The sequence below is a fragment of the Equus asinus genome, unplaced genomic scaffold (assembly GCF_041296235.1).
Source record: "Equus asinus isolate D_3611 breed Donkey unplaced genomic scaffold, EquAss-T2T_v2 contig_1, whole genome shotgun sequence".
NCBI lineage: Eukaryota > Metazoa > Chordata > Mammalia > Perissodactyla > Equidae > Equus > Equus asinus.
In genome coordinates this window covers 2,606,331-2,633,517 of record NW_027224738.1, presented here as the reverse complement: position 1 = coordinate 2,633,517, position 27,187 = coordinate 2,606,331, and the positions used below count along the sequence as shown (strand labels likewise).

The window sequence follows — 27,187 nt, the reverse complement described above, 5'->3', positions numbered from 1 at the left end:
TAGGGTACAGAAGCGGGTTTTTGGGATGCAATGGGAAGCCATTGGACGGCTTTGACAAGAGTGACATGCTTGACTGAACTTCCTCAAGGGTCACCTGGGCCCCTGGGGGGCAAACAGATTGGAGAGGGGCAAGACCGTAGCCAGGAGCCCAGTTAGGAGGCTGGGGCAGGAATGTGAATGGAGACAAGGCGGCCTGGACTAGGGAGGTTGCCATGGAGACAGTAAGTATGGAGGGATGTCTTCTTTACTCTTTTAATCTCAGAGCCCAGTCCTGGGCTCAGAACACTGTAAAGCCTCCACAAATATTCTTAATGCATTAAAAGAAAGTCAAAGATTTAAATTATTTGTCTCTGTGGAGACCTCCAGTGATGAGCAGGTGATTACACACTTCTGCTTTGGAGTCCTGTCTCAGATACTTCTTTCTTTAAAACATTCAAAGAAGTCTCACCTTTCCTGTGTAGTATCTACCACAGATGGCCTAGATACATAATAAAGGGGTGAAGTGGTGGTGAAGGCAGCATGAACTTAGGTATAAAGATGGGAATAAGCATTAGTGTTCAAAGATACCAAGTGGCCCAACCTATCCTTAAGAGAGGAGCGCACATGGAGCAGAAGGACGTCAAGTTAGACTGGTTAAGAGTGGCCAGATCTTGTCCAAGGAAGTGACACGACACAAGCTTAGTGACATCAGAAATCTGCATAACAGACTGAAGAAGCAAAACCAGGTCATGGGGGCCAGGTCCAGGGGAATGATACAGTAATTCAAGAGATGAGGACTTGAGTATGACACCCATGGAATGCTAAAGGGTAGCATCAATAAAAAACGGGGATGACGGGACAAAAGAGAAGGCAGAAAAAGATGAGGTGAAACTGACTTGGGTTTCCAGCCTAGGTGACCAGGATAACACTGATAATACTGGAAAAAGGAATATTCACCATGGTAGGAAGAAATAACTTGGTTTTAGACACACTAAAATTTGAGATATCAGTGAGACACACCATTATAACAATCTTTAGGAAGATATGAATTAGAACTCAGAGCTCTAGACAAAATAAATATATGGCTGTCATCAAAAGACAAATGTGAACCAAATGTCAGAGGGCAACGGGGAAGTAAGAAAGGCCACAGAACACGCCTGAGTTTTTGTTAGAAAGGTAGGGAAAAGAAGCCACAGAAGGGAACAGAGACGGAGCAGAGCTAAGAGAACCTGGATATTATTCTCCCAGAAAGGCCAGGAGACACTCAGAGACTCCCTCCAAACAGCCAGAAAATGACTCTGGGGAAGACTTCTTTCCAAGAAGATACTTAGAGTGAGCGGGAGGCTGGAGGGCTGGACTTGATGATATCTAAGGTCGCCAGATAATAGAACATCAAAGAACACAAGAAAAGTCACCAAATGGATCACTGAATATGTCAAGAGTATTAAAGCTACATTATTAAGAGAAAAGTTAAAAATTGCAGTGAAATATCACAGGCCAGGTTTGGAAAACAAAACAGAAGTTAGGTTTTGTGGGGTTTTTTATTGTTAAACTGAAGAAAGAATAGGCTATTATAATAGACATTATACTGTGTAGTAAAATAACTGGGGTGAACTAGAATTAGATACTTGAGTGATTTTTCAAAATCTCAAAGTGAATAAACATATTATAGATTTACTCGTTTTTTCCCTGAAGTTTTCAAATAAAATAATCTTTATTTTTTAAAGATTGGCATCTGAGCTAACATCTGTTACCAATCTTCCCCCCCACTTCTTCTTTTCCCCAAAGCCCCCCAGCACACAGTTGTATATTCTAGTTGTAGTAGGTCCTTCTGGCTGTGCTATGTGGGACACCACCTCAGCGTGGCCTGATGAGCGGTGCTGGGTCCGCACCCAGGATCCAAAGTGGCGAAACCCCAGGCCTCCAAAGCAGCATGAGAACTCAACCTCTTGGCCACGGGGCCAGCTCCCAAACAGAATAATCTTAAATCGTATCCCACATCAAGCTAAAGAATTTAGGTCCTGAAGACAGAGAATAAAGTAATAATGGTAAGGAATAGGAAGGAAGCACAAAAACAGAGAGAATTGATACAGCGCAGCAAGAAGGAAATGGGAGGTTTACTTATGTGGTAAGGAGTGTTTGCATAATGCTTATGTTCACTCATTCAACAAACAGGTATTGAATATAAACTACATACGATGTGTTGGGGCTATAAAGATGAATTAGACATTACTCTTCCCTTCAAGCGATTTACAGTCTAAAACATTGTGCTCATGGACGGGGTGGGTGGAGCAAAATGGCGGGGTGAGGTGACCTGGGACTCTCTCCCCTCCAAACTACAACAAAGGACTGAAAAAAAACTGAATTTCAGCTAATAAACCTAATGCCAGGGGATCAGAGACCTAGAGTATCAAAAAGACGGAGGACAGAGACCCTGCTGCTGGCCTCAGAGGAGCTGGAACAGGGTAGGAGAGAACTTCGCTCCCTCCCCTAGAGTCCGGGATCACTGCCGCAGGTGAGGGAAGGAGTGGGGGAGGGGCCACGTGACCGGGGGATTGCCCAGGACTCCTGCCGCCGGTATAGTGGAAACCCGCTGATGGGGGAAAGCTTCCGTGTGTGGGGACCCCATAAACCCAGGGCCTCAGGAGACCAGAAAACAGAACTGATCCAAATCCAGATCGGCGAGCCAGAAAAACAGCCCCTCCCCCTGGCAAACAATGCTGGGTGCTGCCATCTTGTCCGAAGGCGGAGAGCTCAAAACACGCGGCTCTCAACCCCCATATAGTGGCAACAGGCTGTAACTGCAACTCAATTCTACCACCATGTGAAAAAACCGCTCCTCTACCATCCAGCAATTTATAAAAGCTCCAGACCAGAAGGAAAACAATAAAAACACAGAATTAAGTCCTGAGAACTTAGAAATAGGTAAACTAAGTGAAAATGAGTTCAGAGCAGCTATAATCAAAAAACCCAATGAGATAGAGAGAAAGATAGAGAAACAAGCCAACGAGTTCTGGAGTTACTTCACAAAAGAGATTGAAATTATAAAGAAGAATCAAACAGAATAACTAGAGATGAAAAACACAATGGACCAGATAAAACAGAATACGGACTCCCTGAATGCCTGTGTAGACACCAGAGAGGAGCAAATTAGCATAATTGAAGATATACAGGCCGAATGGCTCCAGACAGAGGAAGAAAGAGAACTAAGAGTTAAAAAAAATGAGGAAAATCTCTGAGAGATAGCGGATTCAATGAGAAGAAAGAATTTATGGATAATAGGAATTCCCAAGAACGTGGAAAAGGAAAATGGAGCAGAAAGTGTTCTTAATGAAATTATAGAAGAGAACTACCCAAATCTAGGGATTGAGGGAGAAATGTGTGTAGAGGAAGCTTTCAGATCTCCTAGATTTGTCAATGTGAAAAGACCTACTGCAAGGCATATAGTAGTACAAATGGCAAAAATGAAAGACAAAGAAAGAATACTCAGGGCAGCAAGACAGAAGTAAATAACCTACAAAGGAACTCCTATCAGACTTTCAGCAGATTTCTCTGCAGAAAATTTACAAGCGAGGAGAGAATGGAGTGACATATTCAAAACTTTAAAAGATAAAAATCTTTAGCCAAGAATACTCTATCCAGCAAGAATATCCTTCAGATGTGAGGGAGAAATTAAATCTTTTCCAGACAAACAAAAGTTAAGGGAATTTGTAACCAAAAGTCCTCCACTACAAGAAATCCTCAAGAAGGCTCTCATACCTGAAAAAAGAAAAAAGGGAGAAAGGGGACACAATCCACAGAGTAGGGAGACAGATAAATAGAACCAGAATAGGATAGCAAATATTCACCTATAGCATTAGGACAAAGGTAAGGAAACTACCAAAGCAAAGTGGATCTTATCACTCTAACTACAAACTCATAACACGAGTTGGAATAAGAAATGAAAATAACGGGGCTGGCCCTATGGCCAAGTGGTTAAGTTCGCGCGCTCTGCTGCAGGCGGCCCAGTGTTTTGTTGGTTCAAATTCTGGGCGCAGACATGGCACTGCTCATCAAATCACGCTGAGGCAGCGTCCCACATGCCACAACTAGAAGGACCCACAACGAAGAATATACAACTATGTACTGGGGGGCTTTGGGGAGAAAAAGGAAAAAAATAAAATCTTAAAAAAAAAAGAAATGAAAATAATAATTTAGGAGGGGAAGAGCAAAGGGACTAAATTAGTCTAGGCCAAGTAAGTAAGAGACCACCAGAGAATAGACTATATTATACACGAGATTCAAAATACAAACTTCAGGGTAGACACTAAACTAAAAAACACAACAAAGCCACAAAACATAAATAAGGAAAAAGCTAAGAAACCCAGCATAAGAAAGTGCAGTATTAAATGGGTAGGCTAAAGCACACAGGAAGACAAACACAGGAAAACCAGATAACGAGCAACAGATTGACAGCATTAAGTCCACATGAATCAATAATCACTCTCAATGTAAATGGACTGAACTCTCCAATAAAAAGACACAGAGTGGCAAAATGAATTAAAGAACAAGATCCAACAATTTGTTGCCTCCAGGAAACACACCTCAGCCTCAAGGACAAACACAGGTTCAGAGTGAAAGGGTGGAGGACAATACTTCAAGCTAATAGCAAGCAAAAAAAAACCAGGTGTTGCAATTCCTATATCAGACAAAGCAGATTTCAAAATAAGACAGGTAAAGAGAGACACAGAGGGACAATATATAATGATCAAAGGGACACTTCATGAAGAAGAAATAACACTTATAAATATCTATGCACCCAACACAGGAGCACCAAGATTCATAAAGCAACTATTAACAGACCTAAAGGAAGATGTTAAAAACAACACAATAATAGTAGGGGACCTCAACACCCCACTCACATCAATGGACAGATCATCCAGACAGAAAATCAACAAGGAAATAGTGGAGCTAAATGAAAAAACAATTGGGCTTAATAGACATATATAGATCACTTCATCCTAAAACAGCAGAATACACATTCTTCTCAAGTGCAAATGGAATATTCTCAAGGATAGACCATATGTTGCCAAACAAGGCAAGCCTCTACAAATTTAAAAAAAATTGAAATAATAACAAGCATCTTCTCCGATCATAATGCTATAAGGCTAGAAATTAATTAGAAGAAAAAAGCTGAGAAAGGCACAAAGATGTGGAGCCTAAACAATACACTACTGAACAAGCAATGGATCGTTGAAGAAATTAAAGAAGAAAAAATACCTAGAAACAAATGAAAATGATAACATGCCATACAAACTCATATGGGATACAGCAAAAGCTGTGTTAAGAGGAAAATTCACTGCAATACAGGCACATCTTAACAAACAAGAAAAATCCCAAATAAGCAATCTTAAACTACACCTAACTGAACTAGAGAAAGAAGAACAAACAAAGCCCAAAGTCAGCAGAAGGAGAGAAATAATAAAAATCAGAGCAGAAATAAATACTATTGAAACAAAAAAGGCAGTAGAAAGGATCAACGAAACAAAGAGTTGGTTCTTTGAGAAGATAAATAAAATTGACAAACCCCTAGCCAGACTTACAAATAAAAAACGGGAGAAAGCTCAAATAAACAAAAGCAGAAATGAAAGAGGAGAAATAACAACAGACTCTGCAGAAATACAACGGATTATAAGAGAATACTATGAAAAACTCTATGCTAACAGAATGGATAACCTAGAGGAAATGGATAAATTCTTAGACTCCTACAATCTCCCAAAGCTCACTCAAGAAGAAGCAGACAATTTGAACAGACCAATCACAAGGCAAGAGATTGAAACAGCAATCAAAAACATCCCAAAGAATAAAACCCCAGGACCAGATGGCTTTCCTGGGGAATTCTACCAAACTTTCAGAGAGGATTTAATAGCTATCCTTTTCAAGCTATTCCAAAAAATTAGGGAGGATGGAACACTTCCTAACACATTCTATGAGGCCAATATCACGCTGATACCAAAGCCTGACAAGGACACCACGAAAAAAGAGAACTGCAGGCCAATATCACTGATGAACATAGATGCAAAAATTCTAAACAAAATTTTGGCAACCCGAATTCAGCAATTCATCAAAAGGATCATACATCATGATCAGGTGGGATTCATACCAGGGACACAGGGATGGTTCAACATCCGCAAATCAATCAACGTGATACACCACATCAACAAACTGAGGAATAAAAACCACATGATCATCTCAATAGATGCAGAGAAGGCATTTGACAAGATCCAACAGCCATTTATGATAAAAACTCTGAACAAAATGGGCATAGAAGGGAACTATCTCAACATAATAAAGGCCATATATGACAAACCCACAGCCAACATCATACTCAATGGGCAAAAACTGAGCACCATCCCCATGAAAACAGGACGAGACATGTATCATCACTTATTTAACACAGTACTGTACACACTTATTTAACACAGTACTGGAAGTCCTGGCCAGAGCAATCAGGCAAGACAAAGGAATAAAAGGAATCCAAATAGGGAGGGAAGAAGTGAAACTCTCGCTGTTTGCAGATGACATGATCTTATATATAGAAAACCCCAAAGAATCCATTGGAAAACTCTTAGAAGTAATCAACAACTACAGCAAAGTTGCAGGGTATAAAACCAATTTGCATAAATCAGTAGCATTTCCATATTCTAACAACGAACTAACAGAAAAAGAACTCAAGAACACAATACCATTCACAAAAGCAACAAAAAGAATAAAATACCTTAGGGTAAATTTAACTAAGGAAGTGAAGGACCTATATAATGAAAATTACAAGGCCTTTTTGAGAGAATTGGATGACGACATAAGGAGATGGAAAGACATTCCATGTACATGGATTGGAAGAATAAACATCGTTAGAATGTCCGTTCTACCTAAAGCAATCTACAGATTCAACACCATCCCAATCAGAATCCCAATGACATTCTTTACAGAATTAGAACAAAGAATCCTAAAATTTATATGGGGCAACAAAAGACCCCAAATTGCTCAAGCAATCCTGAGAAAAAAGAACAAAACGGGAGGCATTACAATCCCTGACTTCAAAACTTACCACAAAGCTACAGTAATCAAAACAGCATGGTACTGGTACAAAAACAGGTGCACAGATCAATGGAACAGAATTGAAAGCCCAGAAATAAAACCATACACCTATGGACAGCTTATCTTCGACAAAGGAGCAGAGTGCATACAATGGAGAAAAGAAAGTCTTTTCAACAAATGGTGCTGGGAAAACTGGAAAGCCATATGTAAAAGAATGAAAATTGACCATTCTTTTTCACCATTCACCAAAATAAACTCAAAATGGATCAAAGACCTAAAGGTGACACCTGAAACCAGAAGGCTTCTGGAAGAAAACGTAGGCAGTACGCTCTTTGACATCAGTATTAAAAGGATCTTTTCGGACACCATGTCTACTCAGAGAAGGGAAACAATAGAAAGAATAAACAAATGGGACTTCATTAGACTAAAGAGCTTCTTCAAGGCAAATGAAAACAGGATTGAAACAAAAAAACAACCCACTAACTGGGAAAAAATATTTGCAAGTCATATACCTGACAAAGGCTTAATATCCATAATATATAAAGAACTCTCACAACTCAACAACAAAAAATCAAACAACCCGATCAAAAAATGGGCTGGAGACATGAACAGACATTTCTCCAAAGAAGATATACGGATGGCCAATAGGCACATGAAAAGATGCTCATCATCACTGATCATCAGGGAAATGCAAATCAAAACTACACTAAGATATCACCTTACACCCATTAGAATGACAAAAATATCTAAATCTAATATTAACAAATGTTGGAGAGGTTGTGGAGAGAATGGAACCCTCATACACTGCTGGTGGGAATGCAAACTAGTGCAGCCACTATGGAAAACAGTATGGAGATTCCTCAAAAAATTAAAAATAGAACTACCATACGATCCAGCCATTCCACTACTGGATATCTATCCAAAGAGCTTGAAGTCAGCAATTCCAAAAGTCCTATGCACCCCAATGTTCACTGCAGCATTATTTACAATAGCCAAGATATGGAAGCAACCTAAGTGCCCATCAACAGATGAATGGATAAAGAAGATGTGGTATATATATATACAATGGAATACTACTCAGATGCAAAACAGAACAAAATCATCCCATTTGCAACAACATGGATGGACCTTGAGGGAATTATGTTAAGTGAAATAAGCCAGTTAGAGAAGGATAATCTCTGATTCACTCCACTCACATGAGGAATTTAAAAATGTAGACAAAGAGACCAGATTAGTGGCCACCAGGGGAAAGGTGGGGTGGGGGGTGGGCACAAAGGCTGAAGTGGTGCACCTACAACACGAATGACAAACAGTAATGTACAACTGAAATTTCACAAGATTGTAACCTATCATTAACTCAATAAAAAATAAATAAATAAATAAATTCAACCCACCATTTGGGAGAAAAATTGCAATTAAGGGGGAACAAAAAGTCCCAGTATCTACGGACTGTTAAAATTAAATGATAAGAAAGACCACAATGGTTTCTCCTGTTGCAATAAATTCTTCAGATCTGTAGAATGCCGCAAACCCCCTCAATTCATTTTAATTTGCTTTCACTGACACGCATGTCCAACAGAACAGTAAGAAAAAAGAAAAAGAAAGAAAGAAACTACCTTGGGGGAAAAATAAAGTTTATTGGAAGAAACACTCCATTTGAAAACAAAAAGAAACTCTGGGTGAATCAGCATATGATCCAACACAACTTGGAGGATGCATGGGAAGGCCTGTGCTGTAAACCAAAGAGAGTGCCATCTACAGAATGCATACTTTGAATACATCGTCAACAGTGGCAACATTTCCATCGGTTAAATAAATGTAATTTTTTTTCATTAAAAAAATAAAAACCATAAAACATTGTGCTCATAATATAAAACGTATTTTTTTATTGTACTTAAGAACGAACTTGAATATGTGATTTATTTTTTAACCATCCCATCTAGGTTTCTGTTGATCTCACAAGTCTCAATTCTACTGGCTGAGACTAAGTTAAAAAAAAATCACCAAATTCCAAGATTACTTTAAGTTTTAAATGTAGATTGGAAAAAAAAACCCAAATCCTCTTTCGTTACTGGTTAGGAAAGGCCTCAACTCCTACAACCATTACATCTAAATTTTAGGAGATGGCAGCCATAACATAACAGGAAGAAAGACCCCCGAATTTTTCCTATATTTTAACTAGTTATCTCATGCTACCGATAAGAATAAACTACCAATTTATAGATGTTTTTCCCTATTTAGTTAACAGTTCTTATGAAACCAAACATCCAGCAGCTGAATTAAATTTTGCTTTGGCCCATAGAGTACATTAGCAGGGTTTACCAATACTCACCAAATGGGACACCTTGACAGATCCTTCACAATTAGAGGGTTCACCTTTCTCTCTACTTTCCAAAATCTAGACAGAAAAGGCAACTTGTAGAAAAATTAGTGTCTTCTTAATTGGAAAGACCAAGTAGAGAGAGAATTACCCACCATCCTAAAAATGGTATGAGAACGACTGCTCCTTTGATTCATCTTTGTGATTCCATAGTGTCTGTTCTCTGTAAAAATGAGTCATATTTCAGCGGCATATATTAAAATCCAAAGAAAAACATTAACTTTTACTGTAGCTTAAAAGTGAAAAGTGTGATTTGAAGCCTAAATACATTCAAGTGAATAGTTTTTACTATTCTACAAGTGTTTTGAGGAAATACAGCATAAAGTCTTACTTTCTCCCTTTGTGATCCACTTCAAAGCCATTTCTGGTGTATAAACAACTTCTTCTGTGAGATCAGCCACATATACATTCCTCTGAAACAAGGTTAATGATGGGAAGAGTAGAGAAATAGAAGTCACTTAAAAGTGTGCATCTCAAGAGAAGGTGCAAACTATTACAGAATTAATTTGTAGAAGTTAAAAGTAGAAAATGGAGAATATTACTCTGTATAAAAATAAGAAGTAAATCTACGATATTTACAATTTATATCCTATACCAAAGCACACCAAATTCTAACCTGATACTTCCATCTTGTTCTTTTGAGGCCCTTACACAAAAATATTACAACTGTCAATATTTCAAAATGATACACATCACTTAAAAGATGATCTCATAAACATTTAAGAAAGAAAACAAAAAACAAATCACAGAAACAGGAGACATTTTAAAAAATAATGGAAAGTAAAGGTTAATGTTCATGAACTATAATCCCAATAAGTAACTGTATTGTTTGAGCCACTGTTACTCACATTGAAGTCTTCCCGAATTATCAAAGGCTTCATTTTTTGAGTGTCACAGAGTAAGTCTGTAATGGTTTCATTGTATATCTCCATGTAGGACACACGTAAGAGAAATTCCCTATCAGGAAACTAGGGGAAAACATATGTAAAAACATCAGAGATCACCCAGTTATGAAAACCTAATACTGAATGTTGATGTGCTCATAATAAACATTAAAATATTCTTTGAGAAGTTATCTTTGTAAAACAAACAAAAAAAATCCTATGGTTCTATATTGACAAAAGTAAACACAAAAATATAAAAGCATTGGGGCTGGCCCCGTGGCTGAGTGGTTAAGTTCGCGTGCTCCGCTGCAGGCGGCCCAGTGTTTCGTTAGTTCGAATCCTGGGCGCGGACATGGCACTGCTCATCAGACCACGCTGAGGCAGCATCCCACATGCCACAACTAGAAGAACCCACAACGAAGAATACACAACTATGTACCGGGGGGCTTTGGGGAGAAAAAGGAAAAAATAAAATCTTTAAAAAAAAAAAAGAAATATAAAAGCATTGTTTCAGAAATAATGAAAAGTATGGCATCATAAAATTCGAAGAAGAGGGTGCCCAGTCCAACTCTCTAAGCTTAAAATAAAACCCTACAAACAGATGTTCAAATAAGAACATTAAAAATCATTAAAACAGTAAGGAAAAAACAAATTGAAAACCCGCCTTAACTGATTAGGTTGCCTATCCTGGTCTTCTCACCACATCTACCCTCTCCTGCTCCTGAACGATCACGGACAGCTCCTCAAAGGCAGGGTTAAGATTTCTTGTTCCTCAATGCCTGCTTTGTGACAGGAGCAGCACTGCTTCAGGATTCAAGGGAAAGAATGAAAGGACTCTAAGCTCTAAAGCAAGGCTGTGGGGAAAGCAAATGTACGCTATGCCTTTCTTCCTTCCCCATGGATAATCGAAAGAGAACTGTAAACCTGCTTCCTTCCACCATGACAAGAGGTGACTGCTTTTACCCGTATGTACCGGAAATTTGGCTATTTACCTTCTTAATTTTTTGGAAAATGTCATGAATTGCCCTGGGTATTACTCCCAAATAATCTTTTGAACCCATCATGGTATATGTTTTTCCTGAAGCAGTCTGCCCATAGGCAAATACAGTACCTGGGGACACAAAAACACACACACAAAGATTGAAAAAGCATCGAGAGTATGTAAAACTATCAATACTGTTGAACACACACCCAAGACTAAATAAAACGTTTCTGCAGTGGATACAAACCATTGTAGCCTTGTATGGCAGAATCTATGATTGGTACTGCGATTTCCTCATACACATTTTTAGTAGATTCATCACTGTCAAAGACACGATCTAAAAAAAAAAAACACACAAGTTAAACTAAACAAATCAACTGTGTTTTCACTTTGAATTAGTAGCTGCCCAAAGAAATAAAATTGTCAGGATATGGTATGATAAAATATTTAACTCACAATATTTTCTTCAACTTATTGGTCCTCTGAAAATACACTTCTCTATAAAGTAAAATGTGCTGGTTCTCACACAAAAAAACACAAGTCAGCTATCTTATGTGCTTTCAAGAGGCAGTGAGGCATAGTGGCTGAACCTGGGGATCTGGAATCAGACTGCCTGCAAATCCTGGTTCTGTCACTTACAAGCTATGTGACCTCGGGCAACGTGGATGATGTCTCTGTGCCTCACTTCCCTAACCTGTAAAGTGAATATATATTATCTTCCTTAGAGAATTACTGTGAACATATGGTTAATACTTAGGAAATGCAAACTATTACTATTCTTTGAGAAATTTTAGTGTTTATAACATATCTAGCAAGAAGGCCTGGCTCAAACTAAACCAAGAAACACAGACAATTGGAAGAAAAGCACCGAGCCAAGCTGAAGTGTTACAGAGAACAGCTGGTTGGCTGGCTGCTGAGGGCTGGGGTTAGGTAGCACTTGCCATGATGAATCCACCAGTCCAGGATGTGGTCTCTCATTTGTTGGTGCATCAAAAATGGACCACTCTCTCAGTGGTGGGCTCACATTAGAAAGCCCCCAAGAAATGGATTTGTCAGTCAGGAGGGAAATGTATCAACTGTCTTGAGAAATTCAGTGCTCACACGGCTTGCACCATGACCAACATCTGCACTTGCAGGTAGAACCCTATGGAAAACCAAAGTGCCATCTGAATGCTGCCAGGGGTCAGGAGTTCAGGGCAAGGAGAGATGGCAGGATGATTCAAATCTTAATACCAGCTGCTTCAGACAGGTAGGTGAGTCCAAACCCCTTGTGAGCATACACAGCTACTGAGAACCTGCAGCACTTGAGTCAGAATGCCTGTGTATCCCTTGTTCTTGGTTTTATCATCTCTGGAACATACTGTTCTACCTTTTAAAAATTTATGTTGATACTATCAAATAGTCCTTTACCAGGAATCATTTTCTATTCTATACATCTTTACTCTAAAGGCTTAGATATTGGCTTTCTAGCATAACACTAAGTCAACAACCTAATCACTCTCACTCCTAAGGTTGTTGAGGGGACCTTACTGTGCTTTGTGGTGCCTACGTGGCAGCATGGCAGTGTGGCTGGAACACAGATCTGACTTCTCCATTTGCTGGCTGTGTGATTTGCGTTTCAGTTCCTCATTAAAATGGGAAGGTACCTATCACATGGGCTTGTTAGGAGGATTAAATGAGTTAATATATATGAGGTGCTTAGAACAGTGTCCGGCACATGGTCAGCACTATACAGAATGTGCTAAATCAATACACAAATCAGCCTGGCCAACCTTGAGGGCCTCCAAGTCCTTTTGCCCTAGCTAGCTCTCGCTCATCCTACAGGTGCCGGGTACCTAAGCTAGTTAGATCCCCTGCTAGAAACTCCCACAAAGCCATGTCATCATAAGTGTAATTAGTAGTCTAAAGTCTTTCTTCCCACCATATGACAAGCTCCACAAAAGGGGCAGTAGGTACCCGCTGTATTCTAGCCAAGAAGGAATATCTTCACTATTTATTCTTTAAAGAGTTTTCTTGAAAATAATTGTGGAAAGAATATACCTAACTGAAAGATCTTAAAGATGACTTGACATTAAGCAACATATTTTGGGCTTACGGAGTCTTAGGCCACAAATACACTAATGAATAAGAGGAAAAATGTTAGTTTCAGTCATAAGGCATTATGACTATAACTGTGTTTTAAACATCAATTCATTATCTTACTTATCATAAAGGATGGATGAGCAATTTTTCAAATCTTCCACTGAAGCAGTTTACAGACGGCTTAGTCTTATCTTTAATGTCAAATCCAGTATTCTGGATAAGCCTTTTGTACTCTTAAAAGGAAAAGGATAATATGTTTACTTTTGATGCTATTATAAGCTTACCAAAATTGAAGGATTTACTTCCATCAACTTGATAAATAGCATTATTGTCAGTTTTCCAGTAAACTTGCGTATCTTCTCCAAGAGCTTCTTCTCTAAAAGAATAAAAACAGTGCATTTTATAACTAGTTTTGAAGTCTGTTATATGAAAGATAATTTAAAAGATTTCGTCTTCTGAAGAATATTTTAAAGGATGGTAATGACCTATACTATAATTGGGAGAAATGTGGAAAGTCCACCTTTAAGGGGTCACCACTCTTCAATGGGGCTTCCCTGACCTCCTGCCCTCTCACCGGAGCGTCCCTGGGAAGGTCTTCACGCCCTTCCCCCACCCAGCACTGTATGCTGAAAAGATACATTCAAACGCAACTCCGATTATCCTTCTTGCTTAACATCTTTCAAAACCATCCGAAATCCTCAACACACGGCACGTGAGACTTCGATCATGTTTATTTCTCTCTTCAACCTTTGCTTCCTCTGACTTCCTATATACACCCTAACTCAAGACAAATCAACTATCTGAAGGTTCCCCCAAGAGAAGAGATTTAATCCCTCTGTGCCTGGAATACCCCGACTTCCGTTTCCATCAAGTAACGTAACTATTCTTTCTCCCTGAAAAGTGTCAGGACTTTCCTGACACCAGCCCTGCCCGTCTCCCACGCCGTCATCTCGCTGTGGGGCTAATGACCCCTCCGGCACACTCCCCACCTGCCCGTCACAGCACCTGTCACAGTGTCGTGATGGTTTTGTTCCGGAGCTGTCTTCTAACGCATTAGATAATGAGCTCCTAGACAAGAGGGAAGTCCTCGTCTTGATATTCCCCTTTATTTAACACAGTAACATTTAACACATATTTCTCAAATGCAAAAATGTGTTAGTATTCTGAGGGAGGGGCAGAGACTAGAGAAGCAAACAGACATCATTTCTTGCCCTTCCTGCTCTCTCTATAGGGTTCATGACCTCTGTGTCTCCTCCTCTAGAATGTAAGATCCACGGGGCAACGACGGTAGTGTCTACACTGTACCAAAAGGAAAGAATTCCAAATGGGCGAATATCAGGCTCGCAGCGTCCTGAACGCTGAGCCAGCCGCCGCCGGAGCGAAGCCTGGGCGCAGCGAGCAGCCTGGGCCTCGCGCCCCGGGACACCGGGCGGCCGGGCCAGCGGCCAGCGCGCAGGGAGCCGGCTGCGCAGCGTCGAGAGAAGCCCCGGCCGGCCCGTCTCTCGCCCGGGCCGGGACCGCGCACCAAGGGCGAGCGGCCGAGCTGCCGACGGCCTACCTGATGTTGAGCGGCCGCAGGCGCACGCACACGGCCACCGCCGCCTCCTCCTCCATCCCGCCGAGCGCCGGCCGGCTCGACGCCGGCGCAGCCTTAAAGGTCAAAATTTCCGCGACGCCGCGTCTGATTGGGCGGCGGCCCCGTGGCGTCACGCGTCGTCCCCTGCGTCCCCGGACGCTCGCCGCGGGGGAGGCGCGTTTCCAGCGTCTGGAGCAGAGGCGGCCACGGGGCGCGGAGGGCGGCTGTCCTGGCGGCAGCGGAGACGACGGCCGTCTGCTGGAAGCCTCTGGAGGGCGGGCAGCCGGTACGAACGCCGTCCGTCGCCCATCCTTGAAGACTTCGCAATCGGTGGGAAAACACGGCAGAGAAATTTTTTTCCACAATCAAAAGAGAATTACCACCTTTAAGCAGTCATACTTTTTCCTGTTTTAATCTAAAACCCTTAAAACGACAAGAGTTGAAAGTTACTACCCAGCCCAGAAACAAAAGAATCTTGTGCTCCTTAGAAACTGTGAGTTTTAGGTTTTTCCTCTTTCTTTTTGTTTGAACTCCTGTTCCCATTGGCTGTAAGTTCCTAAAAGGTTGACTTAGGAAAAGAATTATTGAAGAGTGGAAAAACTCACTTAGTAATGAGCTCAAACTTTTATTAGCGAAAGTGGAAAAGTGATTCTGAATTCTTTCCCAGAAATAGTGCTTGGTTTTCCTTTGTTTTAAATATGTATCCCAGTAAAGTATTAACATTTTCTTTAGGCAATTTCATTTCCTTTCAGTCCTTTTCTTAGTTGATTTAAGAAGCATCAAGAATTATCTCCTTTCTCTCACCAAAAACATGACCTGCAGTTGCTAATAATTGTTCGTTGTTTAGGAGTAGAAAACACTATTGATTTAATAAAACTATTTTGGAAGGTAATTCGGCAATATCAAAAATTGGAAGGCGCATGTACCCTTTATGCAAGCAATTCTGCTTTTAAGAATGTATACATATATTTGAATGACTGTGCAAGGACATGTATATCAGGCTATCAGTTGCGGCATTGTTGACAGTAGCAAATGACTGAAAACACATTAAATGCCAAGAAATATGTTAAGTGGTTGACATTGTCAAGGAAAATAATCCATAATCAATCTATAAATGAAAATTTGGGTGAGTTTATTCTGAGCTTAAATCTGAGGATTATAACCCAGGGCCTTTCTTCCCAAAGGAAGAAAGGGCACCAAAGAAGTGGGGTGCACAGAGTGGTTATATACCCCCAGAGAGGATGTTTCACATAGGATTGAAATGTCCCTTTTACCGTAGTCGCGAGACTGCTCTGTCCGCACAGCGATTGATGGAAACAGCAGGTAGGTCTTCTGTCTCAGTGAACGCAGCAGGGCGGCAGTCTGTTGTCTCCAGCTGAGTGGTCACAGGTGAGCTGGGTGGTCAAAGGTGAGTGCAGCAATCAGTTCCTAGCCTAAGGAAAGATGCTTATCCCTAAGGAAATGCCAATGTGGGGGGAAGTTGCACCTTTATCTCAAGGGCCTTTGTTCTTGCCACAGGAAATGTCTAAGCAGATATGCAATGCGTGCTCAACAGCCACAGTCAGGCCCTTTTGGAAAAAACAAGGTCAGGCCGAATTAGGTTTATACCAAATGGCTTGCTCATATACTCCAATATATCCTATTGCTTGCCATTTTTATTTGTCAAACACAAGCTGGGAATGTAGTCTCGCTTTCTGGTTGGAAAGAGGAGAGTGTATTTTGGTGGACTGCCATCAGCCTCTGCAACACTCTGACTACCTTAGATTTTCTCTGTAACCTAGGTTGCTTTTCCCTTCCTCTCATACATCTGTATTCTATTTGACACTCATCCATACTCAATTTTAGCAAGTTTCTTTTTTTATGAAGATGTCATAGACTTATTGAAGCTGAAAGGAACCTTAGAAATATTCTCATACAATTTTCTCATTTTGTGGATGGGACAATGGTGAATTACAAGATAAATGATTTTCTAGTGTGGCATAGCTTATAAATGGTGGAGTTGGACTGACCCAAGCCAGTACAGTTTCCATCTGCCACTGAACTCCTGTGTAACCATGACTAAAAGGAAAGGGACACTATGTCTGTAATCATTGCAGATAATTGTTGCAAGATTAAAGACTTGTGCTTTTGAAATTAAACACTGTTTATCTATTAAACAAAAATTACTCCTGTTGAAGGGGATGGAATGATATAAATATACATTGCAATTAATTTTATATGAAATTCATAAAGTAAGTGAGCACAGGTAAGTATTTCAAATTCATGTATATTTGTAATACCAGGAGCTCTCTGACCCCTAAAATTTGCACCATAATCAAGAACTGCCAAACACTATGTGAGGCCATGCCTCCCTCTGGAAGGACCACGGTGCCCTCTGCAGCTTTAGCAGAAATGAATACAGTTTGGGGGAAAAAATAATGAGAACACCAACATGCAAGTATGTGCAATTAACATGCCTCAGAAATTCACTTTACCTTCTTGAATTGAATGAAGATATTTATGTAAAGATCATATTTTAAGCAAAGTATACTACAGCCTGTATAGCAGGTACCTATTTATATAAAAAGATATGCAATACAGAAAAAGATACATATAGGTCCATATCTACAGATTAATTTGAGGGTAACACTCTAGGAAATGGCACAGTTGCCTTTGGCGAGACAAACTGGCACTCAGGGATCAGATGTGGGAATATTTACTTTTCACTGTGCTTCTTCTTGTACTACTTAAATTTTTTATCACATGCATGTATTAATCTTTCAGGCAAGAAAAATGTTAACCAACAAAAATTTTAATTACCACTTAGAGCAATAGCTTGCATCCAAATTTCAAGCCTCCCTCTCCAGAAGTTCCATAACTGAAGTTCTTTAATCTGTTCAAAACAAGACAACAGGCCCAAAATGGAGTCACTTATACTAAGCCCCACGTCATCAAACCAAGACTTAACTTAATTACAGGTTCAGCTTTCCCAGAGAAGGAACTTTACACCAGTCAACCAGGAATCACCCCACCAGCACTAGTTAGGTAATCTGCCTGATAGGCCCCTTCCATCCTCTAAAGGAAAGTGACTTTTCAATAACTAATTTGCTTGCCTAGTATAACTTCCTTGTCCCCACTCCCTTCAGCCTATAAAGGTTTTTCATCTTGTACAGCCCCTCGGGGCTCCTTTCTACGTGCTACATTGGATGCTGCCCAATTCAAATTGATTTCTGCTCAAATAAACTCTTAAAATTTTTAAGTATCCCTAAGTTTGTCTTTTAACAGTTCTGTACCTGTTGACAGTCCTGGTGTTAAATGAGGGAACTGAGGGAGACCCTGAAGGTGCCTGCCCCCGAGAAATGAGCAACCAGGTGGGTGTGTGTGGAGCCCCTTGAGCTCACTGCTTTCTCGCTGCCTCTGGAGGTGGTTGTTAAGTCCTTCTGGGATCCTAGCTCTGCAGCTCTTGCATTATGAGTTTTCAAACTTTATTTGAACATTTCTTTTTCCAGACTGGGTCTGGAAACTGACGGGAGTCAGATTGGGTCCGACTTACAAGCTGGGCGGTACAGGGGCGGGGGAGGGGGTGGCTGGCCCTGTTGTCCAGTGGTTGGGTTCACACCTCCGCTTTGGCAGCCCAGGGTCTCTCGGTTCTGATCCTGGGCACGGCGGTGGCACTGCTGGTAGGGCCATGCTGAGGTGGCGTCCCACATGCCACAGCTGGAGGGACCTGCAGCTGAAGGTATACAAGTATGTACCGGGGGGCTTTGGGAAGAAAAAGGGAAAATAAAATCTAAAAAAAAAAAAACCTGGGCTGGGTCTGGGTCTGGACTGGACGTGACTTAAGCTGGACTGGGTCCAGTGTGAGGCCTTGAGTGGATAAAATTTTCTTTCAAGGATGGGCAAGTAAGTTAACCTTGCCAAAGACAGTCTTGAATTATAGTGGCCATGGTGGAGAACTTTTAACCTAGCTAAGATTATCCATTTAGAAGATGCCCTGGTGAAAAAGGGGTCTCAGCCAAACACAAAACACGAAGAGGGAAAATTATTTTTCCTCCTCTACTGTGTCTGGTACCAGGATGAGGCCTGCTGGGACACCCCACTCGCTCCAGAGCCTGCAGACAGGATCCAGGAAAACTGGTAGAAGCTGCCAAAGGGTGAGAATTCTTACCAAAGTCACCCTCCAGATCTCTATCTGTGGTGCCTGGTTGAGAGAGGAAGGTAAAATTTCACATTATTCCTTCTATTCCAAACTCAGATTGGCAGGACAAAACATTTGTAAGAATTAGATCTTGACTGAAAGTATGAATCTGCTTTCAGGTACCCATTGGTTGTTGATCCTTTCCCTCCTAGGGATAACTATTGCCTTATTGTTTGTCTCCTTTAGTGGCCAGAGAAATTGGCCTGGCAATCATCGGGTTGTGGACCCCTACAATAAGGCAAGACAGAAATGTAGGTTGCACTCCATCTGCAGCTAGATATGGCTGGATAGAAATATGGGTTGCACCCCATCTGCAGCTAGATATGGCTGGACAGAAATGTGGGTTGCACCCCATCTGCAGCTGGACATGGCTGGACAGAAATGTGGGTTGCACTCCACTTGCAGCTGGGATTCTACCCACTGTTGCCAGCTCTCAGGGGAATTATTTCTTTCTTGCTTTGATTATCTTGGAGAGTGGCTCTGGATCCTGAGAAGGTAGTATCTTTTTTTCCTCTTTGAGGACACCTCTTGTGTCCATGGAGTTGTTCAGTACTGCCAGGAATATTTACTATTTGCCCTGGCTGAAATCTGACAAGATATTCAAAAGGATTTTTTTAAGTATCTCTATGGTCAAAAGTTGGCCCAATAAGAAGCTGATATTTAGAGCCTGATAGAAAACAATTTTTTTAGGCCTTCTCCCCTAAGCTAGAATGAAACTATATACCCAGAGGGAAAGAAGAGCATTCTGAAATCTTTGTGGAAGAATTTACTAAAATATTCCAAAGACACACAGCTCTAACTCTAGAACATAGGGATCTTTTGTTTTCCATCTTAGTTGATGATCTTCTCCCTGATATAAAGAAGCAAACTGAGGATAATGTGCTTGGTAGATGGGGTCCCTCCTTGATATTAATCTGGTTGCAATCCCATTCTCTGAGAAATTAAAAACAACCATACTTGTCTTACAAATTGAGTCTTTACAAGAACAGAAGTGTGGATCTAGAAACAATTCAAAGCCCATCTCTCTTTTTTACCAATCCAAAACCTCCGATATTCATCTCAGAAGGCTTGCAGATATTCTAAAGGATCTGGGCTTCAGAAACAAAAGTCCTTCTAAGTGGAACTTGTATTCTTTCTCTGTGCCTTTTGAAATGTAAATATTCTACCTGGTCTTCTCTAGGAACCAAGGTCATTCATATCAGAAGAAAGAAAAAGAAAAGGCAATTTTGAAAACTAGGCTTATTGAAAATCTCTTCCACAAATAATAGTAAAAAGCTTTAGCCATCTGAGCAGTTAATTTACTCCCTCTGCCAGAAACACAACTTGGATGAAACTGATTTTTTTATAAACTAGTGAGTCTTGCATTACCATACCTGTCTCTCAGCTAAAATTTTAAGATAAAAGCTAGGAGATCTTTGTTTGATCTGTTTGCGTGTTTATGCTTGTCTATGTATGTATGTTATAAATCTGTATTTTTTTCTACCTCCAGATGGTATTAATGAGGGTTTTAGGCTGGTTAATTTTAAAACTGAAGATGAGAAGCAGGCTCCGAGGAGCAGGAGAGGAGTTTGCTTGCCCTTTGTTGGGAAACATTTACATTTGTAAGGGAAACCTCCATCTGTAAAGATGCCTCCTCTCTGTGTCAGGAAGAAGGCAGGATGGCCTTATCTCTGGGAACTCTTAATGGGGAAGGCAAGGACTTAAGTTGGTTACTGTTTGACAACCTCATGTAACTGATTTAGGGTGGTGGCTTCTGGCCTTTACTGAATCCGATTTGATTCTTATCTAAAAGTTGTGGGACCACCCAATGGCCAGACCCCACCTGCACTGATAACATTTTAACTTTTTTACATGTTCTTTCCTTTGTCTTGTAAAGAGATGGCTCACATACCTATGCCTTAAATTTAGCCTTACTCTCCACCCATGTTTGTAGCAGAAGTGGCAGCAGCAGCTCCTCTTGCCCATGGGTCCTGTCCCCACACAGCAGCTCTGACTGCCCATGGATCCTGTCCCCATGCTATTCCACACTATTCTCTAAATAAAAGAACACTACTGCCAGACCTTGAGAATCCAAGAAATCTTTCTTTTGACTCCTCGGCTCACCAACCCCGCATCGGTATTGCCAAAATTAATTTGTAAAGAGCTCTATTTAGTTGGCTTAAAGGCAAACAAGAGTTTATATAAATCAAGTGTACTCTCAAAAATATAGAAACTAACCCAAATGTTTTTCAATTTCATGTGATCTAGAATAATCTTCAGTAAATAAAAGCTAGTTTAAGTTTTTTGGTTTAATTAAAACAGGCATGTCTTGAGAGTTATCAGCATTAAATATAAAACTTTTATTCTACCTAGGTTTAGCAAAAGTCAAATAAGCTCATGTGCTCTCTGTTACAGAATTTGTCAGCAAGAAAGATAACTTAAGATGATGATTAGCTGTGTAATATCTTGTGAAGTTTTAATGACTAATCTAAGCATAATTTTTAGGAAGCAAATGAATTAAATAAATGTAATAAGATAAAAGTTTATAAGTGAACTTTTCAACAATAATTATTCTTTATAGTATATCTATTTAAAAATAGTTTCCAAAATCTTTTTTGGTAACTTGAAACCTTAAAGTTATACTGAAATATGTTAAATAATGGGTATTAATTGAACGTCTAGATCATTTCCAAATGAAATAAAATACTGAAACATTAATTACTGAACATAGGTTTATCCACTTTTGGCTTCCTTTTACAAAGTAACTAAAGATATTGTGGTCTATTAGCAAGGAATGTGTCACAATGTTTTGTGCCACATTGAAAAATTCATTGTGAGGAAGATAAACTTCCAGAAATTATGAAATGTGTTTACAAATTTGCCGACTCACAGAATGCTTGTGTAATAGTCCACAATTGCTTACTTCTAAGTTATCACTAGGAATAAAGGATTCTAAGGGCCAAGAATTCTAATAAGTACATTTAATTAAAACTATTTAGAAATAACAAGAGTGGAAGAAAACAATGCATATGAAAAGTAGGTAAGGAAAGCAAAATGACTGATTGTTCCAGAACGAGAAAGAGGAAACAGCATAGGATAAAATCTGAATGGATATCAAAAGCTATAGGTTTGTAGAAAAAGGAATCTTGGGAAAGAAATTTTATGTGTTCGGCATGGATTTATTTAAGTTTTTTAACAATGAATTTTAATATCAAAAGTGCACTGGTGCAAAACTAGAATTTGGTTTCACTCTGTTAAGAGAACAAAGTTTTCTTAGACTATGGTCTGCCCTTGATAAGAGGTTGTGAAAGTTTTTGTTTTTTGGGGTTTTTTTGTTTGTTTGTTTTACCTTTTGGTTAAATCTAACTGGAAAGCTTGAAAGCAAAGATTTTGTGTCTTACCAAAATGATTTACTGTGCTTCACATTGTCTTTATTAGGTTTTTGATTACTTAAGAAAACCCAATCTTCTCAATATTAAAAAAGCTAAGTTTTGTTTACAACTATGTAACCTTCTGTATTAGACTTTAAATTTTTCTATTGTCACTTTGGTTAAATGGATAATGAAGTGTTATTTCATAATGGTTTGTGATCCCAAGTCAATGGTTCAAACTTTTAGATGTTTTGACAACTTCCCCAAATCAGACTCTAAGTGGAATCTTTTTGAATGCAACATAACTTTGAAATTTCTCAGATGGCCCCTGGAAAAATCTCAAAAGATTTGTCTTTCACTTTGTAAAAGAGAGATATTAAACTAATAGGCTTATTTGGTATGTTAAATTACAGCAGAAGAGGGGCTGGCCCCATGGCCGAGTGGTTAAGTTCGCGCACTCTGCTGCAGGCAGCCCAGTGTTTCGTTGGTTCGAATCCTGGGAGCGGACATGGCACTGCTCATCAGACCACGCTGAGGCAGTGTCCCACATGCCACAACTAGAAGAACCCACAACGAAGAATATACAACTATGTACCGGGGGGCTTTGGGGAGAAAAAGGAAATAATAAAATCTTTAAAAAAAAAAATTACAGCAGAAGCATTGTCAAATAACAGATGATAAACACTCTTGGATTATATTCGTATGACACATGTTATTAATATGTGTTCTAGAAGCCATATGAAATTCCTAAAAATCTGATATGTCCTGGTATAATGTTATCAGTTGTAATTCCACTAATTGTCTTAAAATGTCGTAGGTCACAGACATAACAAAATTTCCTTGTCAATTCCATTATAATGAACTCTGATCAGATCTTTAACCATGGGGATTTTTAAGTCTTTTGTCATTTCCAAACAGATATTATTTTACTCTAATGCTTTTGCAAAAGGAAGATTCATGGAAAGGACCCTACCAAGTACTCTTGGACCATGACTCTGCTGCCAAATTACAAAGTGTCAAAACTTGGGTGCACATTTCACAACCGAAGAAAGCTCCACCTGACATCTGGTCCTGTGCAAATGCTGGAGACATCGAAATCAAACTAAGTAGGAAGAGCAGTGGCCAACATCGAGGTAGATGCTTCCTCCCAAGATGTCAGATCGAGAACGTCTCTTTCCAGTCCTCCTCCCCTCTCTGACCTTCCTTTTCCTAATTTTTACACCATGAATGTCTTTATTTTTGTTGTTGCGGTTGTTCACATTTTGTCTTGCTCTGGCCTGGAAAAATAATATCATTGTTCACACATCTCAGGCCACTGCAGAGGAGGGTACTCCCACCTCAACATGGCTGTTGGATTTGCCACAGTGGTGTTGACCCTGCCCTCACAAACTTCTCCCTGATTTCCAATGCCTCCATTTCTCGGGACAATCTGACTCCTTTCTCTATCATGCCAGACTCTCCAAACCTGGGGGTCCATTTCCCCGCTTCTGGTTAACAGCTCCAAACCCAGGGGACCTTGCTTCTAGGCTCTGTACAAAGAAAGGGACACAAGATAAAGGCAACCAGAATAAAACCACCCATGCAGTCTACAGTCCCTTAAGTTTTACTCACCTCCATGGCTGTCAACTTTCCAGTCCTGAGCCACAGACAAAAATTGGAATTGCCAGGAGGCATCCATGATTTAAAAAGTTCACTTCCTTCAGCAGATCTCTACTCCCCTGGCTAGGAGTAAGTGCAAATGAGGCTATGTTCAGGAAGCTCTCCTTAACTCTTGAAGATATTGCAATCCAGTCTAAATTAGATGATGCTGGATTCAAATCAATTTTTGCACAAATAAACTAAAAAATGTTAATGTGCCTCAGTTTATCTTTTAACAAATATCTTTGCCTTCCCTGACCACTCAATTTAAATTAAAGTATAGCTTCCTGAACTCTGTATTATCTCATTAGATACAGCATAGTATCTTCACAATTTAGCTATGAAAAATTTGTCTATATTAGCCCACAGCTGATTAACCAAAACAAAACAAACGACACAGAAACAAACTCTTAGAAGCAGACAACAGATTAGTGATTATCAGAGGGGAAGGATGTGGGGGCAAAATGGGCAAAGGGGGTCAATTATATGGTGATGAATGGAAACTACACTTTTGGTGGTGAGCACGCTGTAGTATATACAGATGTGAAATTATTATGTTGTACACCTGAAACCTATACAATGTTATAAACCAATGTTATCGCAATAAAAAAGAATAAAAGTGGTGAGAGTGGGCATCCTTGTCTTGTTCCTTTTCTTAAAAGGATATCTTTCAGTTTTCACCATTGGGTATGATGTTAGCTGTGGGTTTGTCATATATGGTCTTTATTATGTTGAGGTACTTCCTTCTGTACCCATTTTATTCAGAATTTTTTTTATCATAAATGGATGCTGAATCTTGTCAAATGTTTTCTCTGCATCTGTTGAGATGATCAAGGACTTTTATCCCTTAATTTATTAATGTGGTCTTTCATGTTGATTGATCTGCAGATTTTGAACCATCCCTGCATTCCTGGAATAAATCCCACTTGATTGAGCTGTATGATCCTTTTAATGTATTGTTGTATTCAGTTTGCTAATATTTTGGTAAGTTTTTTTGCATGTATGTTCATCAGAGATACTGGCCTGTAATATTCTTTTTTGGTGGTGTCCCTGTCTGGTTTTGGTTTCAGGGTAATGTTGGCCTTTAAAATGAGTTAGGAAGCATTCCCTCCTCCTCAATTTTTTGGAAGAGTTTGAGAAGGATAAGCATTAAATCTTCCATGAATGTTTGGTAGAATTTACCAGTGAAGCCATCTGGTCCTGGACTTTTATTTTTTGTGAAGTTTTTCATTACCGTTTCAGTTTCCTTACTGGTGTTCTGTTTATTCAGATTTTCTATTTTTTTCATAGTTCAGTCACAGAAGGTTGTATGGTCCAAGAATTTATCCATTTCTTCTAGATTTTCTAATTTGTTGGTGTATAGCCATTTGTAGTAGTCTCTTATGATCACTTCTATTTCTGTGGTATCAGTTACGGCTTCTCTTATTTCTGTTTTTATGTATTTGAGTCTTCTTTTCTTCTTAGTGAGTCTAGCTAAAAGTTTGTCAGTTTAGTTTATATTTTCAGAGAACCAACTCTTAATTTCACTGATTTTTTTAGTCTCTATTTCATTTATTTCCCCTGTGATTGTTATTATTTCCTTCCTTCTGCTGATTTTGGACTTGACTTGTTCTTCTTTTTCTACTTCCTTTAGGTGTAAGGTTAGACTGTTTATTTGAGATTTTTCTTGTTTCTTGAGGTAGGTCCCTTTTTGCTGTAACCTACCCTCTTAGTACTGCTTTTGCTGCATCCCATAAATTTGGTATGTCTTATTTTCATTTTCACTTGTCTCTCTGTATTTTTTTATTTCTCCTTTGATTTCATCATTGACCCAATAGTTGTTCAGTAGGATGTTTGGTCTCCTCATTTTTGTGATTTTTTTCAGTTTTCTTCTTGTAGTTGATTTCTAGTTTCATACTGTTGTGGTCAGAAAAACTGTGGCTTGGTATTATTTCAATCTTTTAAAATTTATTGAGACTTGTTTTGTCTCCCAACATATGTTTTATCCTTGAGAATTTTCCATGTGCACTTGAGAAGGATGCATATTCTGTTCCTTTTGGATGCAATGTTCTGTATATATTTATTAAGTCTATCTGGTCCAATGTGTCATTTAAGGCCAATGTTTCCTTGTTGACTCGCTACCTGGATGACCTATCCATTGATGCTAGTGGGGTATTAAAGAACCCTACTATTATATTGCTTTCAATTTCTCCCTTTAGTTCTGTCAATAGTTGTTTTATATATTTTGGTGCTCTCCCATTGAGTGCATAAATATTAATTAACGTTATATCTTCTTGAAGGAGTCTCCTTTATCACTATGTAATGTCCATCTTTGTCTCTTGTTACCTTTTTTAGCTTCCAGTCTATTTTGTCTGAAATAAGTATGGCTACACCTGCTTTCTTTTGGTTGCAATTTGCCTGGAGTATCTTCTTCCATTCCTTCATTTTGAGTTTATGCTTGTCTTTAGAGCTGAGATGGGTCTCCTGGAGGCAGCATATTGTTGGGTCTTGTTTTTTAATCCATCTAGCCACTCTTTGCCTTTTGATTGTGAATTCAATCTATTTACATTTAGGGTGATTATTGTTATATGAGGACTTACTACTGCTATTTTATCTTTTGTGTTCTGGTTGTTCTATATTTCCATTGTTTCTTTTCCCTTATGTTTCTGCTTGCCATTTTAGTTTGGTGGTTTTTTTGTGATGTGTTTCTCAGTTTCTCCTTTTGTTTGTATTTGTGTTTCTGCTCTAGATTTTTGTTTTGTGGTTACCATGAGGTTGTATACAATGTCTCAGAGATAAAATAGTCTTTTATCTGTTGATAACATCATATCTTGATTTGCCTATACAGGTTTTCCTCCTCCCCTTTTATGTTTTTGTTGTCTCAAATTATCTCTTTTTATGTTGTGAGTTCATTACCATATTGAAGTAGCTTTAGTTATTTTTAATGGTTTTTTCTCCTTTAACTTTTATGCTACAATTAAGTGTTTAACACCCTATTCTGTAATAGCTTTGAAATTACCTGGTTATCTCTATTTATCACCTTACTCAAAGTTTTACCTTTGCCTTTTCATTTCTGGTAGTAA

General features: G+C 39.4%; 1 protein-coding gene and 1 long non-coding RNA gene across 2 annotated transcripts in view; one reads left to right on the top strand and one right to left on the bottom strand.

Annotated features, from left to right (window-relative positions):
* The window catches only part of LOC139042840 (centromere-associated protein E-like), a 79,828-nt gene extending 64,521 nt beyond the window's left edge, over positions 1-15,307 (bottom strand). The window contains exons 1-8 of the mRNA XM_070503401.1: positions 14,943-15,307; positions 13,669-13,760; positions 11,550-11,639; positions 11,313-11,431; positions 10,285-10,404; positions 9,768-9,849; positions 9,532-9,599; positions 9,389-9,454 (exon numbers count right to left, since the gene is read on the bottom strand). Coding sequence (XP_070359502.1) covers positions 9,389-9,454; positions 9,532-9,599; positions 9,768-9,849; positions 10,285-10,404; positions 11,313-11,431; positions 11,550-11,639; positions 13,669-13,760; positions 14,943-14,998 — 693 coding nt within the window. The 5' untranslated portion in view covers positions 14,999-15,307. The remainder of the gene's footprint in view (positions 1-9,388; positions 9,455-9,531; positions 9,600-9,767; positions 9,850-10,284; positions 10,405-11,312; positions 11,432-11,549; positions 11,640-13,668; positions 13,761-14,942) is intronic.
* Positions 15,308-15,328: 21 nt separating this feature from the next.
* LOC139042843 (uncharacterized) lies at positions 15,329-23,540 on the top strand. The gene is made up of 3 exons (XR_011499987.1): positions 15,329-15,453; positions 18,243-18,310; positions 23,406-23,540. It is a non-coding gene; the product is annotated as an uncharacterized lncRNA (long non-coding RNA).
* The last annotated feature ends 3,647 nt before the right edge of the window (positions 23,541-27,187 follow it).